This window comes from Anabrus simplex, chromosome 5, assembly GCF_040414725.1.
Source record: "Anabrus simplex isolate iqAnaSimp1 chromosome 5, ASM4041472v1, whole genome shotgun sequence".
NCBI classification, from domain to species: domain Eukaryota; kingdom Metazoa; phylum Arthropoda; class Insecta; order Orthoptera; family Tettigoniidae; genus Anabrus; species Anabrus simplex.
The window spans coordinates 7,511,448-7,531,811 of record NC_090269.1 but is presented as its reverse complement, the minus strand read 5'-3'; the positions used below and the strand labels follow the sequence as shown (position 1 = coordinate 7,531,811).

Sequence of the window (20,364 nt, the reverse complement as noted above, 5' to 3'; positions counted from 1 at the left end):
CCCATAATATTCATTCAAATTACTTGGTCCCGCGAGCATCCTAATTAATTCACGTCGTAAAAATCCTGCATTATCCGTTCCTCGAAGAAACGATTTCCCAGATCAACTGTCCAGAAAATTCAGTCCCATCAACGCTAAATCCTCAATCACGCGTTTTTCAAGAAACTGCACCTCACGAAAGGATGGTTGCGGCATACTTACGGATCTTGGTGTTAATGTCCCGTCATTGCGGAAATTTGAGGGGGAAAAAATCAGCGGTGAACTTGCATCACATTCGGGTGTTATTGTTTAGAAAATCCTCGGAAATCATAAAGCAAAGTGTCCGCTACAATTGGAAGGAGTTTCGTCAAATGTTTGAACTTGCAAAACCCTTACATTATGTCCAGGGTTAGATGTTTATTTTATTTTTTAAAAACTTTTTTCGAGTGTATCGCCAAACAGGCTTTCGGCACTTCCCTCTTTTTTTTTTTTTTTTTTTGCTTTACGTCGCACCAACACAGATAGGTCTTATGGCGACGATGGGACAGGGAAGGGCTAGGAGTGGGAAGGAAGCGGCCGTGGCCTTAATTAAGGTACAGCCCCAGCATTTGCCTGGTGTGAAAATGGGAAACCACGGAAAACCATTTTTAGGCACTTCCCTCAGGGCACTGTATAGTCATAGGGCTTTCAGGCAGGAATCGAAACTGCTCCTTCTTAAGTAACACAAATTTAGTATTTTAATAATATCGTATAAGATGTTATCGAAACCAGAACAGATGTTGCATCTTAAATACGTAAAGTTTTGGGATTGCGCATTACTGTTTTGGTCCTAATATAAGACTCGGAATTTCACTCTTTTTTTTGTTTGTTTAAATATTATCAAAACCGCAGTTGTTTTATTTGTGCACGTTACATTTAATAACTTTGTATCATTTCACCCTCTTACCAACTTTGTTTAGGTTGTGGCATCATACACAACCATTAACCCGGCTCAAGGGAGAGAGGGTCACCTTTCTTGTTCTCCACTTGAGCAATTCTTGCCTGGCGCATCCACGTTGCAGGAGTGGGCATCCTCCACATCAGTAGGCCGGTGTGAAAGGATTGCTAAGTTCAGACAGGGAACATGACATCATGACCAAGATGCTCGAGCTCTTACCCACACTAGACACTACAGGTCCAGGATTATATGGGAAGCTGTGGAAATACATAGAAATCCTAACAATTTCAACTGGGACACCGGCTATCAATTAAGTAATACCTGGTTGCCAGCCATTAAGAATTGACGTAGGTAGTTCCCTTCCCTGCCTCTACACTATTGTTATTTCGTCTTGGTGTTTTCCAAATTCGTACATTCCTCGTCGCCAGATTTTTCATTCCAGGCTTATGTCTATGTCTTACACCTGTCATATGTTACGCAAACATATTATGTGAACCGCTTAGTCTGATTGTGATGGTTCGGTCAGCTTCCGCTTCCAACGCTAGTGTTGTGCCACGTCCTGGGTGCCATCTGGTGGTGAATGAACGTACCATTTCCACTTCTACTTCTATTATAACGTTTCAAATTCAGAAGTGTCATTGTTTAAGAAGCCTTTCTCGTGGACAGTCGAGAATTCTTCGTAGGACGCAGAGCACAGTTTTCTGCGAAACGTTAAGAATTTCACCTTATTTTCTAGACACGGCACAAGCCCAAAAGCCTATACAATATCATGTCTATAAGTACGGACCGTTAAAGCATAAATGCAATACTTAAAACAGTTTCGTTAATTAATATTTGTATTATCACCCTTATAATTACTAAAAAAGGCATTGAAATCTAGTTATCATTATTACCATGCATCTTCACAATACCATAACAAAAGCTTTACCTGGTTTCAGATCGTAATGGATGACTGGTGGTTTAATTTCGTTGAGGTACTTGAGTGCAGAGACAACTTGCATTACTATTGAACGAGCTTCTCTTTCAGGAATTGTTTTATGCTGTAACAAACGTACCACAATATTTATAACTGGAGGATATTCAACAAAAACACAAAAATAATACGATCAGTTTATTATGACCTTCATTCACTCGATCAATAAGTAAATGGGCAAGGTTTAGTGTTAAATACATACTAAAAAAAGTCAAATACAACTATTCATGCATTAAATACAAATTATCTTAAAACATTTAAAATTCTGTACAATGTTTCATTGGGGGATTGTTAATTTAAGACATTATCCATACGCAATGGAATCACATTACTAACACCACCTGTTAGTACCCAGACCAACTGCCCTTCGCAGCACTGATGTGCTAGCAGGGACTCAGTCAGGTGCTGATAGGTCTCTATGGGTATCTGCAGCTGTGTTGCCTGCAGTGCATCCCACACCTGTTGAAGAGTGCAGTGTGAAGGAGACAGACAGCAACACGTCAATCAAGATGGTTACACAGAGGTTCAATAGGATCAAGATCAGGGCTGTCTGGGGCCCATAGGAGAACTTTGAAGTCATAATTGTGCAATTCCAATCACATGCGAACACTTCCAGTCGTGTAGCCAGGTACATTATTGTGCTGCGAACACTTCCAGTCATGTAGCCAGGTATATTATCGCGCTGGAAGATCACATCCTCCCGAGGAAAGACCATCATCATGGACAGGTGGATTTGATCTCCAAGGATGGATTCATAAACAAATCAATCAAGAGTGCATTCCACATGGATGGCAGGACCTAAAAATACCATGAGAATATTCCCCAGACCATAACACTGCCCCCAACATATTGTGTTCGTCCAGCAATGGTTGCAGGGTGTTGGTTCTCTGACATTTCTCACCAGGCATGCAGACGTCCATCCGTTCTATGAATCGTCGGAGAAGACTACCCGTCGCAAATCAGCAGCGGTCCAGTCGCCATACTGTTAAGCAAATTTCAGTTTTTTTCGATGATGATGTCGACTTCGCTGCTTGTTGTTTAAAGGGGCCTAACATCTAGGTCATCGGTCCCTAATGGTACGAAATGAGACAAACTACAATGACAAATTAAAAGTCCAAAATCCTCCACTGACCAGAATGCAAAACGTGAGGACGAAGAATGAATGGATGGATATGAATTTAAAACAATCAGTAGATCCAACCTGCAGTGTCTCACATTCACAAAAACTGACTTAAGACAATAGTATTACTGACCAAGGGACTGCTTCTAAACAAATCGCAATACTGAATTGATGTTGTTTGCAGTCTAAAGGGGTCCAAAATCCAAGTCATCGGCCCCTCATAATGGTACTTATCACTAGGAAAGTAGAACCATGGTATTTGTTATGGTGCGGTACTAATCAAAAGTAGCATAGAATTGCGGTATTCCACACATTACGACACTACTCACAGGTACTGAAATTCGCACATGTACTACAGACCGATGGTGTTTTACACACTGCGGTGCCATTTACAGGCAACGTAAACCTATGGTGTTCATCATATAAGTGGACTAACCACAGGGCCTCTTACTATCCTGTGGTGTTCCTCATATAGTGGGTACTAATCATATGCAAGCCAGAACCAGGGTGTCGCTCGTATAGTGGTACTAATCACAGGTACTGTAAAAGCCGACAGTGCACTCTAAGTGGGGGGCTGACCACACGGTGCTCCTGCGTGCTACTAATCACAAACCTATTCAGTACCTAACATAGTGGTACTACGCGCAAGTAAAAGCAACCCATGGTGTTCCTTGCGTGGTGGTACTAATCACAAGCAGTTTCATGGTTCTAATACAATCATCCCTGGGTCGCCCCTTACGACAGGCGTGGGATACCGTGGGTGTATTCTTTGTTTTCGTCCCCCACCCACAGGGGGTCCAGTCGTTTTCGTTGATGCAACTGTGTTAGCAAGGGTGCATTCACCCTTTGTCTGTTTCATTCGGATGGTGAGCTGCTCTACTGTAGCCTGCCAAGTTGGCCTTCACGCACCACTGTAATCAATGTTCACCCCAGATATCAATGGTACTTGGAGCTCCGCAGTTTCTATGACAGTTATTCCCAATTGTACCATTCGTCCACTAATGATACACCTTTACCACAAAAACAAAGCAGCCACAATGTCACTATTTCAGAAATGCTGCCCCTTTGGCCCAAAAGCCGATGATCATACCTTTCTGCAACCCTGTTAAATCACTTCCCTTATCCACGACAGCAGGAAGTGCAATGTGTGCATCCAGCCTCTCAGTCGCATTATATACAGTGGGAACTTCATTATTCGTTCCTGGAAACTAAGTTTTCTTGGATTATTTGTTGATATTACGTCCTGGGAGCAACCTAATTAAATCAGGTCTTAAAAATTCTGCATTATCCAATCCTTGAAGAAACAATTTTCCACATCAACTATTCAGCAATTTCAGTCCCGTCAATGCTAAATCCCCAATCAACCGTTTTTCAAGAAATAGAATTCAACGAAAGCATGGCTATGACATACCTATGGATCTTGGCATCAATATCCCATAATTCTGGCAATTAAAAAACGTACTAGGAAAGCAATTAGCAGTGAACTTGCATAAAGGACCATTTTCGCAAAACTCTCGGCTGGTATAATTTAGGGAAGCCTCGGAAATCATAAAGTAGAGTTGCTACAATGATTGGAAGGAGATGGAGTGTATTCCAACAGTCGTACTTGAAGACGGAATGAGTTTCATCAAATGTTCGCGCATGTAAAAAAAATCCACATCATGTCCAATGTATGATCACTGAGCAGATTTTCAGCACTTCTCCCAAGGTACTATATAGTCACTGGGCTTTCTAACAGGAATCGAACTTGCTCCTTCCCAACACAAGTCTAGTACTTTAACACAGATACCTTACTCAAGTCTTGAGAGTTTGCAATATACTTGGAAGCTTTCTCCTGTCTAATGCCTTGAGATATTCATACCACTGTGCTTGGCCATGATGCATTTCCCAAGTGGAATGAAGTTTTTACAAAATGTGCATTCTCAAAACTTTTACTCATTTTGACATGTTACCTAAGATGAACCTTTCACAGCTGCTGCAGCTTTCAATGATGCACTCAATCTTCAGGCACTATCAGGTATATGATTGTGTTCTCAAGATCAGAACAGATGCCACACCTTACATATACAAAGCCATGGGAGGTCTTGGGATTGCCCGTTACTGTTTTGGTCCTAATATAAGACAGGAATTTTATATTTATGCTTTTATGTTAAAATAACCTTATGAAAACCACAGCTGTTTTATAAGCACAGGGTAAGATTTTGTATCGTTTCCCACTTGTACTGGCTTGTGCAGCGTGTCCCAATGTTTTTTCTGCTGAGCTCAAGGTAGTAGTATTGATTATTTTTTCTTTCTAATTTGCTTGTGATTAGCAACAGGCCGAATTGAATATAATGCACTCGAGAATCGATTCTTACATTCGAAACCATATTGTCGAGTTCAAAATAACCTTTAAAAGTAGATGCAGATCTAATTTATGCGTACAAGACTTCCACAAGCTTACTACAAACAGTATACCAGTGACCAAATTAAAAGGGAAGATAAAACAAAAGGGCATTTTGCCAACCAAGATTTTCAGCATTACACGATGTAGAAATCAGCTGCCAAACAAGCAGCAGAAGCAGTAGCAGTCAATGTGATTCGAATGAGTAGTCATTTATTGCCAAATCAATCTTGTCTCCCAGTGAATTTTTACGAACTGTAATGTGAAAACCAACTGGAAAAATTTCCAATACACAGAAAATAAACTAATCTTTTCATATACTACAAGTGTAATGATTGGCTAAAATTTCTGTCTGTTTATACCACAAATTTCAAACCACTTGCCAGATTTCGATGAAACTCAGTACATACACACATATAGGTTCGATACACACAGGACAGGCTAACTATCCATTCTAGATCTCTACAGGGGATCATGCAGCATGAGAAAATGTGAAGCAAGTAACAGGAAAATGTGCGCCTGGGTCTCTTGAAAGCAAATGTGCTGCTTACAGGATTATTCCTATTTAAAAAGACTAGTCTACTAAGTGTAGAAGTGTACTTATTGTTCACTCTTTGAGCACCAAGGGATAATTTTTCATTCCTCCGTGAACTCACCGAAAGTGCTGGGAATGATGCAGATTCTTTAAGAAACCATCGTAGTTCTTTCTTTTCCGTTAGATGGTAGCAAACATCAGTATATTCTTATCAAGGAAGGTGTGTAGTCTCCAAATTTACCACTAGGGGCCGCATAAAATTGTTTTAATGGGATGAATATTTAAAAATGTGAAGGTCATGTCCGTACATCTTATGCACATGTCAACAGTGATGACGGAGTTATGGGACGACGTATTTACAAATGATGATGATCTAACTGATTACATACACAGTTTCGGGAGTGACGATGATTATGTCGATTAAGTAAGAGAACTGGACTTCATATTAGTGTTGAAAATCACTTCTAGTGAGGTTGTAGTCAGTGAGAGTGATTCTGAAAACGATTTTGTAAATGGAAAACCACCAACTGCCGTGGTGAGATAATTCGGAAAGTAACGAAAATTTCCATGGTAATATTGATATTAACAACATCGCCAAATTGCCATTATTCAGTGAAGTTACCCCTGATAGTGATTTACCATACCAACCATCTCACCCTTTCCTCGAGTTACCTGGACCGAAACATGCCCCTCCTCATGATGTTGAACCATAGCTTTTATTTTGATTTTTATGAAATGTTACCACTTCTAATAACATCATTTTATCCAAAATGACAGTCAAGAGGCTGTACTACAAGAAATACCATCAGTTAGTGTGTCATGCTGAGCCATATCAGCATATGCCCCAATTAATTATTAATACCACTGTGCAAAAATTGTATTTAATGCATATTCAAGACACTGGTAATGAAGGCAGGAAGCCTGCACAGCCATGACATAGCCTAGGTGGACCCAGGATTTTTCCAGTATGAACAAACCTTTGAAGTTTGAACTGAGCCATTGGCTATGTATCCAGTCATGTAGAGTCCTACTGTAGCATTCAAATCCAATCACCACGAGCTAGGGGGTGGTAATTTGAATGTGAGGAAGCACTTAACAACTACATCAGGCTGACAAACTTCATTTTCCCAAGGCTGGGATCATTTGAATTTAAACCGATATATCTGTCACTGAGCTAAGATTCCACAGGTCAGAAGTGATAAGAGAGTGAGAACAGAATTATCACCTACCCGTAAGTGATAAAAATTATTATTTGTGCGGTATTATAGTAATGCTCATTTAAACAAGAGTCCATTGGAACTCAGTCCATGGTTAGGAGGCTAAACTCTGTTTGTTGGGGAATTACCTTCCGCAACAGCCGCTCTGTAAGACTATATAAGTTTCCTCATTCAGTCGGCTGCACGCGATGTGTGTCGTTCTCAGTGACAGCTGCTATTTTCATTGTGTATTTCAAATTGAGCTACATGCAGTGTGCGCGTTTCAGAACCTATTCGTCAGTATTTGCTTTGTGACTAACAGTACTTTAGAGATAGTTACTTCTATCTTGACTGTCGAAAACTATTTTGAAATGCCAAGTGCAGCCTGGCGTAGTTCAGAAATTAATAAATACGTTAAATTGAGAAAATAGTACTTGGTACCTGCGAGTGAAATCTCAAGTATAATTAACGTTAAAATTAGCACAAACTGTTCGTAACCGTTCGTGAGCCGCGAAATAACGTGAGCATTTCCACATATATTTAACCGCTGAGAAGGACTGATGTCGATTGGGCTTTGTTCCCTTAAATTAATGATGCACAAGTCGGACTAAAGCTTGCGCGTAGGCTAAGCCAATTGTAGCTTAGCATTAAGGTCGATATCCTGTGCACATTCACGCTAAGTGGTGAAGAAGAGGCCTTAACATATAGCATCACTGCAGACATTTCCAGACCAAGATTCGAGACCACGGCTGTTCAACCCTTAATGGTTGCTGTCATGATGGGCTAAGGCAGATAGTCACACTGCGGACATGTGATTCATTGCTGATGGCGAGTAGCTGCAAAAGTTAACTTCCTACGTCCATTTAGGCACGTTTTATGGGATATAAACACAATAGTTTAGGGATTTACCTAATTAAACATTCAGTGATTAAGTGTAAGCCAGAGTGGCATTTGTTTTGTTCAGTTTTATTAACGCAAATTTGTTCAGGGGCGGTATGCATGTTTTAGCCCATGTAAAGTGTATATATTTTAAATAGATGGGAAAAGAGTATTGATAGGTTAGTGATTTTTTTTTTTTTTTTGCTTAGTGTATTCTATTTTTCCTCACTTTGTTTATGATAGAGATGTTGGGTAGAGTTCTATAATATCAAATAGGCTGTACACTCTCAGCATTGCGTAAATGTCAGAACAATGAACATTAGTTTAGGATGACTGTCTGTGCATGAACCTTTCAGATACAAGATGAGTGGTACAGTTGTGTGCGCCGTTGAGATAAAGCAGGATCTTTCATATTGGGAAGGAAGCAAGTTCTGGGACATCATGGTATCGAACCATGGATATGTGAAATGTGAGGTTAGATATGCCAGAGGGATGTTGATGGGGCTAAATACATGTGATAAAGGCAAGAATGCCGTATTTGCTACTGGAAGCCGTGATTTTGTAGGTGTGTTAATTACCAAGCCAGTGAGATGCTTATGAAAGTAGTGGCTATGCGTATATAATTGAGAGATTTTGTTCCTCGTTTTTGAGATGTATTGTCGGCGACAGGCCCAACCAATTGTGTAAGCTACCCCAGCGAGCTGGCCCGTCTGACAGCTGAATTTACAAGGGTCTGTAATGATTCCAAGAACTCTGCATTCCTTGCCCTTGTTAGATAAAGTTTGTGATCCTACAGCTGACCAACCAACCCACATGGGGAGAGAAAAGATGGAACTGTTGCTTCTTGTTTAGACGCAAGCCTACACAGCCTGTGCAAGTCGGGATCGATGCCCGAAAGCTCTATCTTGTTCTATGCATTTTTGTACATGTTTTTATTTACAGGTTTTATCTGTGTGTGTACTTTGTTTGTTCATTTTTCTGTCTTGTGTAATTGGGATGAATTTAGGTCGCTGACTAAACTGAAGGGATGGCAGTTTTGTCTGGTCCATTTGCATGTGACTACGGGCTCATAATTAAAATCAGTGATACATTTTGGAAGGGATGATCAGGGAAAGCCCTGGACCAGTATTTTTAATGTTTTGTGTCCAAATATCTCGGATGTAAATATTGTACCGGAAACACCGCTACGTGAAAACAAGTCCGAAGTATGTGTGTTAAATTTCGTGCGATGTGGAGCACAGGCAGCCCGCCGAACTCGCTGACGTGCACAGCCGCTTCAAGCTAGCTTCACGCAGCCAGGCGTAACCATATATGGTAATGTTCCGACCCATGTGTAAAAGTCTACTTGGAGTTAAGATGATGTTTTTACACCGCCAACGTAGAGGCTATCATTACAGATGCAAACTATCAAATTCTGGAGAGAATCCACCATGTACTTTGGGAGTTATAGAGGTGGATAATATCAACGTTTCTAGATGCTTCGTCGGCTCCGTGTATAAAAGGAGGGCGATCCAGGCTACAGGGTCAGTGATACTGTGATACTCTACCGTCTCTGCGATATGGGTGACGGGTGGAGCTCTACAAGTGCGGCAGACTGAACCTATGTCCGGACGGTACATTGCATCTACAGTGCTCGGTTCCAGCAGAGGCGGAACTTAATAATGTCTTGTTAGGACTTGTGTTTCAGTGGCAAACTGAAGAAACATAGAATTTTCTCGTGAGTGCTGTAACTCTTCAAAGTGCTACATTTGAACTTGTGTTTCATAGACTTTGAGAACATAGAATATTTCCAAGTGTCACATTTGAACTTCTTGTTTCGTGACAAGCTGTGGGAACATAACATTTTTCTTGTGAGTGTTGTAATTTTCCAAGTACCACATAGAAGTTGTGTTTCGTGATGAACTGTGGAAAACTTACGAGTGTTTCCGAGTATTACGTTTGAACTTGTGTTTCGTAATGAGTTGTGGGAACATAGAATATTTCAGAGTGCTACATGTGAACTTGTGTCATTGTAACGGACTGTGGAAACATAGAATACTCACGCCATATCTGAATTTGTGTTTTCCTCTTGGAAAGTTCTGAGAGAATATAAAATTTTCCAGTGCCATATTTGAACTTATAATTTCTACTTCATAATAATTATTCACGAACAGTGTTAGACTCTCTTTGAGTGCTGTTTAATTTTAATAATTATTTAAAGACAGTGCTGAGCAAGTCTTCAAGTGCACATAATTTTGATAATTATTCAGAGACGGGATAGGGCATTTCCGAGTGCAATTAAATTTGCTTAATTTATCATGAACATGCTAATATGTCCTGAACTTACACGAACTGTGAGTATTGCGCTCAATATTGTGTTCTGATTATAAATTGACAGAGTCAGTAAGTTAGGAACTGTGATGATAAAGATTAGTGGTCTAATAGAACATTCCAGTCTGTCATGCCAATATTAGCGGACTCTTGCCGTGAACTTGACATTATAAATTGTACATAATTTTTCCAAGTATTAATTCGGCTGACATACATCATGTGGTCAGATATTCAGTTTAATTGTCTTATTTTCATGTGATAATTTATGAAGCTTTATGATTCAACGAGGTGTTTGGATCAAGATTCGAGTGCCAATTTCATTAACATTTGACATATCCCACTTGCAAATGAATGAAGGCAATATTTAAAGGTCAATGACAATTTATTTAACAGTACTATAAGTGAATTGAATGCCATATGGGGGCCTTGTGTGCACGTCACGCCTCACCTCTCAGTATTATCGTGCGAGATCGAATCCCGCAACGAGGGCACCTAGAAATTCGAGAACTCCCAGATCCTCTTGAACTTCGAGAAATTCTAGAACATTACATGTAATAAATATCATTTTTGGTCCGTATTGATGATATTTGATTGAAATAATAACATTAAGTTATTTATTAGACCACCTAATCAATACAAAATCGTCTTGGGTGATTTACATAAATTTGTTAGCTAATAGTGGTACATGTTTCGCCTTCCCTGAAGGCATCATCAGCCATAGTCTTAACCTTAAATTAAAAATAAGCGTCTAAATAACATGTAGTAATGAAATGAATTTTAAAATCTTGAAGAGATTTGAAGTGAAATAACTATGGCTGATGATGCCTTCAGGGAAGGCGAAACATGTACCACTATTAGCTAACAAATTTATGTAAATCACCCAAGACGATTTTGTATTGATTAGGTGGTCTAATAAATAACTTAATGTTATTATTTCAATCAAATTCTAGAACGTCGAGAACTTCACATCCAGGACTGGCGTGGTTCCTGTCCAGACCGTGCCCAGTAACCACCCCGGAGTCCGGAGATTCCAGCCTGCTATTACGCTTCAACTCAACTTGTATCGAAAGGTGATATGAATTTGTTTCCAATGAACAATAAAACCAAATTTTCAAAGAAATCTAAGTTCAATGAACTAATACCCCTCTCTATACCAACTCCAATGTATACATGCCACACCCTTAGAAATATTCCATGCTCTTCAAGCTAGTGTCAGTGGCCCCAAAGACAGAGATTCTTTTCCCCGGTACAATATACATATAATCGGCTGATGATGACCCAGACTGCGGTTGAAACTGGTACCATTTCCACTTTTAATTAAATAAGAATGTAATCTCTACATCTTTTATTTACTTGTATTGAATAGGTTGAACTACCATATTTACTATTTCAATTTAACAATATACATAGTCAAATTTTTTACTAGCGTATTTGTATCGCTGAAGCATCAACTTGGAAGATTAAGATCAATGCCTACGGGCAAGCGGACTTAGAAATTTAGTTGGCGCATTTACACCATCAAATTAGTAACACAAATCAAATTTTCATTAAATTTTGAAATTTCTTTGTATAGTTATTTTGCTATCATGTGACAGATTTTTATGTGCGTGTCACATTTTTAGGACCGATTTGGGGTCAACTTTACATTAATTTAACCTTTTCATTTATATTAGTATGAACTGAATTTATGTTTTTTTTTTAAATCAATAAATCTATCATACCAGTTAACCTGTGTCTCATTCAGAAGTTATGTTTCGATATTTCCTGTCCATATACTTTTTAGTATGAGTTTAGTTAGAGATTTTGTTGTGCCCACTTTCAAATGGAACCACGCGCTTTTACCCTGAGTTCAACCGGATTTTAATAATAATAATAATGTAATTTGATTTATGTCCCACTAACTAATTTTACAGTCTTTGGAGACGCCGAGGTGACGGAATTTAGTCCCGCAGGAGTTCTTTAATGTGCCTGTAAATCTACCGACACGGGACTGTCGTATTTGAGCACCTTCAAATACCACCGGACTGAGCCAGGATTGAACCTGCCGGATTTTAGGATAGGATATGGTGCAATACTGATTTTTAGAACTACATATTTGCCTTAAAATGTGTATTTTCATTAATTGAATTTTAAATTTTTAAATTCACCATTATAATTTTAACTCTTAAGTGTTTTTAGGTATGAAGTGCAAATAATTCAAAGGGACCTTCGTTTTATACAAGAAAGTTTCACTGATAATAGTTAAAAATTGAGTGTGAAGCATTTTTTTCCTAGAGAGTTGCAAATCGGACAAAAAGTGTGTGGCACTCTTGGCTAGTACCTAACAAATACATGCAGCACTGAGAGGGCTTAATTTCCTAGGGGAAAAAAGTTATATACATAATCTTCCTAATTCTCAACAGTTTTCCATTTCTGTGTTTTAGTGCAGGCTTTATCTGATGAAAACCAAAATAATGAGTAAACTGTTAAGTCTTCTAAACAAAAAGAGCAAACATACAGGACAGAAAATTAAATTTCTTATACAAATGCCCATATGCATATTGTCGTTGCCGGGACAAAACCTCCTATGACCGGGCGAGTTGGCCGTGCGCGTAGAGGCGCGCGGCTGTGAGCTTGCATCCGGGAGATAGTAGGTTCGAATCCCCCTATCGGCAGCCCTGAAGATGGTTTTCCGTGGTTTCCCATTTTCACACCAGGCAAATGCTGGGGCTGTACCTAAATTAAGGCCACGGCCGGTTCCTTCCAACTCCTAGGCCTTTCCTATCCCATCGTCGCCATAAGACCTATCTGTGCCGGTGCGACGTAAAGCCCCTAGCAAAAAAAAAAAAAAAACCTCCTATGTGATATGTTTTGGAGATATACTGACCCGCAGCACATACATTGTGAAGAGCGAGAATGCCTTGACAATATGAACACGATATTGCACCTTAGATGACAGAACCTTACCAGCCAAAGTTCTAAGCTAAAATTATTTCACATAGGAGGTTTTGTCCCGGCAGCGACGATATTCTTCGATGAAACTCTGTATATGTACATACAAGCTTACTGTGAATTTTTAAATCCAGTTTCATTCATATTATGACTCATATATGCAAATTTTTAATTAGCTTATATATTCACAATTAAGTATTTATTTATTTTCCACCTAGTCGATACAATGATTGCTTAAGGCAATTTTTAATGGTCAAAAGTGGTACATGTTTCGTATATTATCAACATCTTCAGCCACATAACACTGTTTAGATGAAAAATATATAAAATTGACAAAGTAATGCTTTAGAGGAAGTGTCCTTAAAATTAACATAAGATTGACAAGATTAAAAACAAACAAATAACTCAAGAGAAAATATATAAATTATTTCTACAATAGAAAGCAGTCGTCAAGGAAACACTTGTACAATATTCCATAGAGAAATTGTCCTAATAAATATTCTTTTCTTAATAATTCATGAAAAAAGATCAATTTATAAATTAAAAATTATACAATTTATAAGTAATTATCGAAATGAAGAAATCCTGATATCACAGTGCGGCTCTTATTATTAACGTAGATGAAAATATAACTAATTCCTAGTTGTATAATTTTTAATTTATAAATTGATCTTTTTTCATGAATTATTAAGAAAAGAATATTTATTAGGACAATTTCTCTATGGAATATTGTACAAGTGTTTCCTTGACGACTGCTTTCTATTGTAGAAATAATTTATATATTTTCTCTTGAGTTATTTGTTTGTTTTTAATCTTGTCAATCTTATGTTAATTTTAAGGACACTTCCTCTAAAGCATTACTTTGTCAATTTTATATATTTTTCATCTAAACAGTGTTATGTGGCTGAAGATGTTGATAATATACGAAACATGTACCACTTTTGACCATTAAAAATTGCCTTAAGCAATCATTGTATCGACTAGGTGGAAAATAAATAAATACTTAATTGTGAATCTATTGAAGTGCGATACGGACCATGAAGCTGATTTTATGTAATAGCTTATATATGACCAACATATACTTCAAGAAGAGACCTACTCCATCTCGTAACCTACACCAGTCGTGACACAAGACTCAAACAGATTATCTCCTCATAACATGACATAACTCAAAGTGATCCCTTCAGAATCAATTCCAGCTCACAAATCGGCCTCTAGTCATAGACTTCCAGATGACTACTCAAGGCCAAAAATGGCCCCGGGTCAATGAAGTCGAATGTATAAAATGGGGGCATGTGAATGAAAAACTCGGCTAACGGCTGCTGTTGGTCCCATCATTGTGGAAATATACCAAGCAGCATATGCCATATGGAACGAATTGTTAGGAGAAGTATAGTAAAACCTCGTTAATTCGAAGTTGTTGAGACTGAAAGATCGGACTTCAAATTAAGTGATTTCGAATTAACCGCCAATTTGCAATTCAGAAGTACCAACCCTTGCCACGTTACAAAATATTCTAAGGCCCGTTACTGCATGCAGTTAACCTCGATTCACACTATATGTTTCAAATGCCATGAAAAAAGAACTATTTCCAAAATGTATCCAAGAAGGTGCATTTAAAGTATTCAAATAATGCACTCGGATATCTTACTGGTAAACATAACCTCACGCAATGAAAGAAAGGGGAAAAAAGAAAAGGGAAAAAAAAAAAAAAAAAAAAGCACGATTCCAAGACAAGGAGAAATCTATGCTGGCTTCCATATGCAAGTACTTTATTAATTGGATTACTATAACTGTATGCATTTTAGATGCCTTGTATTTACACAAAAAGTATCCGATGCCCTTAAAATAGAACTTTCCTATGACTCTAACCCTTGTACGATTTCCCGCCTTAGCACTTCTCTCGTACTTCAGAAATGTAAACACCTGCTGCGTCACAAAGTATTCTAAGACCCATTAATACTTGCAATCACCTCAATTCACAGTTTAAACATTTCAAATACTATGGAAAAAAATATTTCCGAAATTAATCCAACAAGGTGCATTTACAATGTTCAAATAATGCACTTGGATAAATCACTGACAAACATAACCTCACGCAACGAAAGAAAAAAATTGCACATTCAAAAACGAGGATAAATTACACCAGTTCCCCTGTGCAAATGCATTGTTTTTTGGATTTCTGTACCGTTTGCATTTTTAGTTGCTTTGTACTGGCATGGAAAGTGCCCGACGCCCTTAAAACATTGTAGCTTATCGAAGTTTCCTATGACGAGGGGATAAAGTATCTCGCGTCCATGTGCATTACAATGCACTACTATGACCCCCATCCCTCACCCTTGTACGATTTCCCGGCTGGCAATATATCCTTTAAAACCATAAGACCGTTTGGGCTCGCATTAAAATAAAGCAATGCAGTTTCACCGGCAATGACAATATTGTTCGATGCCTATGAATTTATTATATGAGCCACGTTTTTTCGTCAATTGTCGGCATCGCCAGTGTTCGCGGATTCTGTTTTCCCGCACACTGCCTGTTGCGTGATATTACGGCGTTCCTTAAAAGGTTGAATACAAAATAATTCCTATTTCATTCAACTTAGCAACCATGAAGCCCACTGTAGACCCACCGAAGTGAGTGTAAGTGCGGAAAGCTACCCCTCCACGTTCCGGAACGCGCGTTCTATTATGACGCGGAGCGGATAAATTTTGAGTTGAAATTACTCTGTAACATACTATTGTTTTAAAATGTAAAGGCAGTTTCGAATTAAAAGTCTGAATTTCAGTAATGGGGTCGACATTGTACTTCGAATTATGAATTATCCGTATTTCGAATTAAACAATTGAAATAACATGCAAAACTGTATCTCATGTTTCCGGGAACGAGAGCTTCTTCGACTTAGGCGGAATTTTGAATTAAACGATTTCAAATTATCGAGGTTCTACTGCACAGCCAAAACTGGTTAGGACGGCATTGTGGGGACCGAAAAAATACATCATAAAGAGGGAACGCGCTAAAAAGAATGAAAAACAAATTCGCTGTTAAATTGCAGGTTAGGTTTGAATGTAGAAATAATTACGATAAAAACAAAGAAACAAGTGTTAAAAATTATAATTCATGAAATAATACATTTTAAGAACACCAACACAGTAAAATTTCAAGGAAGAATGTTCTTAGAAACTCGAACTATACACGTCACTTACAATTATGTTTAAAGTTGTCACAGGAAAGTCCAATATTTGGGTGATTTGCACATTTCATGTGCGGTTTAGCATCAACTTTCTCAATAAACTAACTTTTCATCATCTGTAAACCGTCTAGCTATCTTCTTCTCTATAACCAAATGTCCTGCAAACCATTATGCCTAATTTAGGTAAATTGTTACACAATTCATTTATGAACGTATACAATATACACCAATATGTCAGCTGGATACGTAAGTACAGTAGGCCTAATTTATGTACGTACGTCACTCAGGAGTAAAATGTGTTCTTTGTGTACGCGCGGGTACACCCGCTTCTGCTGAATCTTACACACATACCGGGTTGAGTGGTACAAAACTCCGAGCTTTTCAGCGGATCATTTTCAATACTGTTCAGTGTGGGTAATAAATATGGACCATCAAAGTCTTCGTTCACACTTATGAAAATGCAAAAATAGTTCACGCATTCTGTGTCCTTCACATTTTGTTAGAGAAGAAGATGGGTACAATTTTGAGGATACTGTCAATAACAGGTCTAAATGCTATCACACTTTCCCAAACACGAGACTACTGGTATTACACGTTATAATTCTCACGTTGGGTGCGTATTGAAATGTACGTAAATACAAAGTATGTTACAAGTGTTGTTATTTTTCAATATCCACCTGTTCAATACAAAGAGATCGTTTTTAGAAACTATATATTATTATAAAATGTTAAGGGACATGTTTCGCCCATATTAAGGGCATCATCAGCCTCAAACTCAAACCTGTATGGTGAAAAATCAGGATACTGATGGCTCTTACAAGTTATAAAAAGAGGATATCAATGTAGGTGTCTGTCCAAACATAAAAATTATTAGAATGTCCTTGGCTAAAACCGCAGTATCAAGCTGCATGTCAAAAGTTCACACGATTATATTTTCTGGAGCGTTGAGTCAATGCACCCAAGAAAAACCTTTTTTGGGGGTAGAGCAATAAACAGCTCAATCTTTATAATGAAACAGAAATGTGCCTCCTTGAATACTCCTGTTAGAGGATGAGAAAAAGCAAAGCTGACCGACTGTTAAAAAAGATGCCAATTTCGTATGTTGTGATAAAACAACAGCCCTCTGAAGTGGCTGTTCAGCTGCCTATAGTCTATTTAACTACCACCTTGATTCACAGTTTAAGCCTTTCAAATGTCATGGAAAATCATATTTCTGAAATGTATCCAAAAAGGTGCATTTCCATTATTCAATTAATGCACTTGGACAAATCACTGGCAAACATAACCTCACACAACGGAAGGAAAAATTAAAGCACACATTTCAAAGAAAAGGAAAAATTATGCTGGCTCCCCTGAGCAAATGCTTTATTTCTTGAATTACTGTACTGTTTGCATTTTTTAGATGCCTTGTACTTACATGGTAAGTAACATCGTGGCTTATCAAACTTTCCTATGAAGAGGAGTGGAAGTATCTCGCTTCCATGTGCACTGCAATGAATTCCCCGCTGGCACTTCTCTTCTTTAAAACCCTAGGCCCCTTTGGGCTTGGCATTAAAAAATCAATGCAGTTTCAACGGCATTGACAATAATGTTTGATGCATATGAATTTATTATATGAGCCAAGCTTTTTCGACAACTGTAGGAATCGCCAGTGTTCACGGATTCTGCTTCTCGGCATGCTGCCTGCTACATCATATTGTGGCGTTCCCTAACATGCTGAATACAAAAAGAATTAAGACTTCACTCGAACTAAACAAATATGAAACAAACTTAAAACAAAGTGAAGTGAGAAAAAGTGCAGAAAGCTACCCCTGCACGTTCCAGAAGAAACGTTCTATCATGAGATGGACAAATTTTAATTACTCCGTAAATTTTTTTTAAAATGTAAAGGCAGTTTTGAATTAAAAGTCTGAATTTCGGTAATGGGACCATAATTACGAATTATCTATATTTTAAATTAAACAGCACGCAAAACTGTACCTCATATTGCCGGGAACGAGAGCTTTTTGAATTAGAGGGATTGTCAATTAACCGATTTCGAATTATCGAGGTTCTACTGTATATAAGTAGATTTTTACCAAACAGACGGCATGATGTCAGAAGGGATGAATTCAAAATCAAATCAAAATCTCTTTATTTGCAAATGAGGTGTCTACCTCGGTGGCAAATGGTACACTAAAATATATTATTGTCAAGCACTAAATATTAAATTAACAAGAAAATTTTCCTACAATACAATATTATACAATTTACGCTAACAATTTTTTCTATTAAACAGACAGCTCATCCTTAATAAATTTATATTGTTTACAAAATTCTACTTATAATATCACCTGTACTACTTACAAATATAGTCAACTGATATACAGTATGTGGAATTACTTCAAATGATACTATACAACTGGTATAAGATTAAACTTTACATTGCATTTATTTATTTATTTATTTATTTATTTATTTATTATTTTTTTACCCATTCTGGAACTAAAGTAGCATAAAGACCTGCTGCGTCTTAACCAGAGCCCCTTTTGCCACCACTTTTAAGAGTTCCAGAAGGGCCTTCACAGCTACCATAGCGGTCCCACGGTCCTCAAAGTCCCCACTGTACTTCACCCCTACAGGCAGTCCCCTACTTTGGCTGTCCAAACTCTTTAGACCAGGGGATGGAATTAATTTATTCACACACATTTTTTTATTTACAATAACCTGCACTGGTCGAATGCCCAGTAACACTTCATTTATTTTCTCTGTTGCTGTTTATTCTCTTCTTGAATATCTGTACAGATTTTGGAAAAGGGTCAAACACTACTCCTGGTTAACTGTTCCACTCTTTCACACCCTTCCCAATGAATGAAAATTTACCCCAATCGCTTCTGCTAAAATTCCTTCTAATTTTATATTTGTGGTCTGTCCTGCCGATATAATTATTTTCCAACTGAAGCCTCTCACGGATATCTCCCCATGCTGCTTCTCTTGTATAGGCTCTACATAATCCTATAAGTCTAGTTTTCTCCCTTCTCTTAGTTAAAGTTTCCCACCCAAGTTCCTTTAACATTTCTGTTACCCTACTCTTTCTCCTGAAATTCCCTGTTACAAATCTTGCTGCTTTCCTCTGCACACTATCTATTTCTTTTATTAGGTATTCTTGGTGAAGATCCCAAACACTGTTTGCATATTCTAATAATGGACGAACCATACTTAACTTACTTTTTTCTTTTAATTCTTTATTGCATCCTTTAAGTAGTCTCATTATGACATGTAACGATCTGCATGCTTTCCCAACAATGTCATCAACATGACCCTTCCAGTGCAAATTACTTTCAAATCTCACACCTAAGTATTTGCACTTGCCATCTTTTGGGATAACTACCTCATCCAAAGTATATTCAAATTTAGTTTTAAAGCTCCTGTTTGTAAAAGTTGTAACAGTTGATTTGCCTCCATTAACCTTCATATTATTTTCTTCAACCCATTGTTGGATACTTTCAAGGCCCCTTTGTAATTTTGAACAATCCTCAATGTTATTTATTTCCCTATAAACAATTATGTCATCTGCATACAATCTTATTTTTTATGTTATATTGTTCCCTAAATCATTTGCGTACATTAAGAAAAGTAACGGACCGATTATACTACCCTGTGCAATTCCCTTCCAAACTTTCTCTTCCTGCGATACATTATTTCCTACTTTGACTTTCTGAACCCTTGAATTTAGAAATGTTTTTATCTAACGTGTAACCCTTACGTCCAATCCTATTCCCTCCAATTTCTTTAATAATCTTCCATGTTCCACTCTATTAAAGGCTTTGGAAAGATCTATGGCTATGCAATCTGACCTGAATCCAATTATTATTATTATTATTATTATTATTATTATTATTATTATTATTATTATTATTATTATTATTATTTATTTTCCTTAAATTGTACA

At 37.8% G+C, this 20,364-nt stretch overlaps 1 protein-coding gene across 10 annotated transcripts in view; it reads right to left on the bottom strand.

The window, feature by feature from the left end:
* The window catches only part of Tlk (Tousled-like kinase), an 883,856-nt gene that overhangs the window by 100,545 nt on the left and 762,947 nt on the right, over positions 1 to 20,364 (bottom strand). For all 10 annotated transcript variants that reach the window (XM_067146736.2, XM_067146743.2, XM_067146741.2 and 7 more), the window contains one exon: positions 1,845 to 1,956. In XM_067146736.2, coding sequence (XP_067002837.1) covers positions 1,845 to 1,956 — 112 coding nt within the window. The remainder of the gene's footprint in view (positions 1 to 1,844; positions 1,957 to 20,364) is intronic.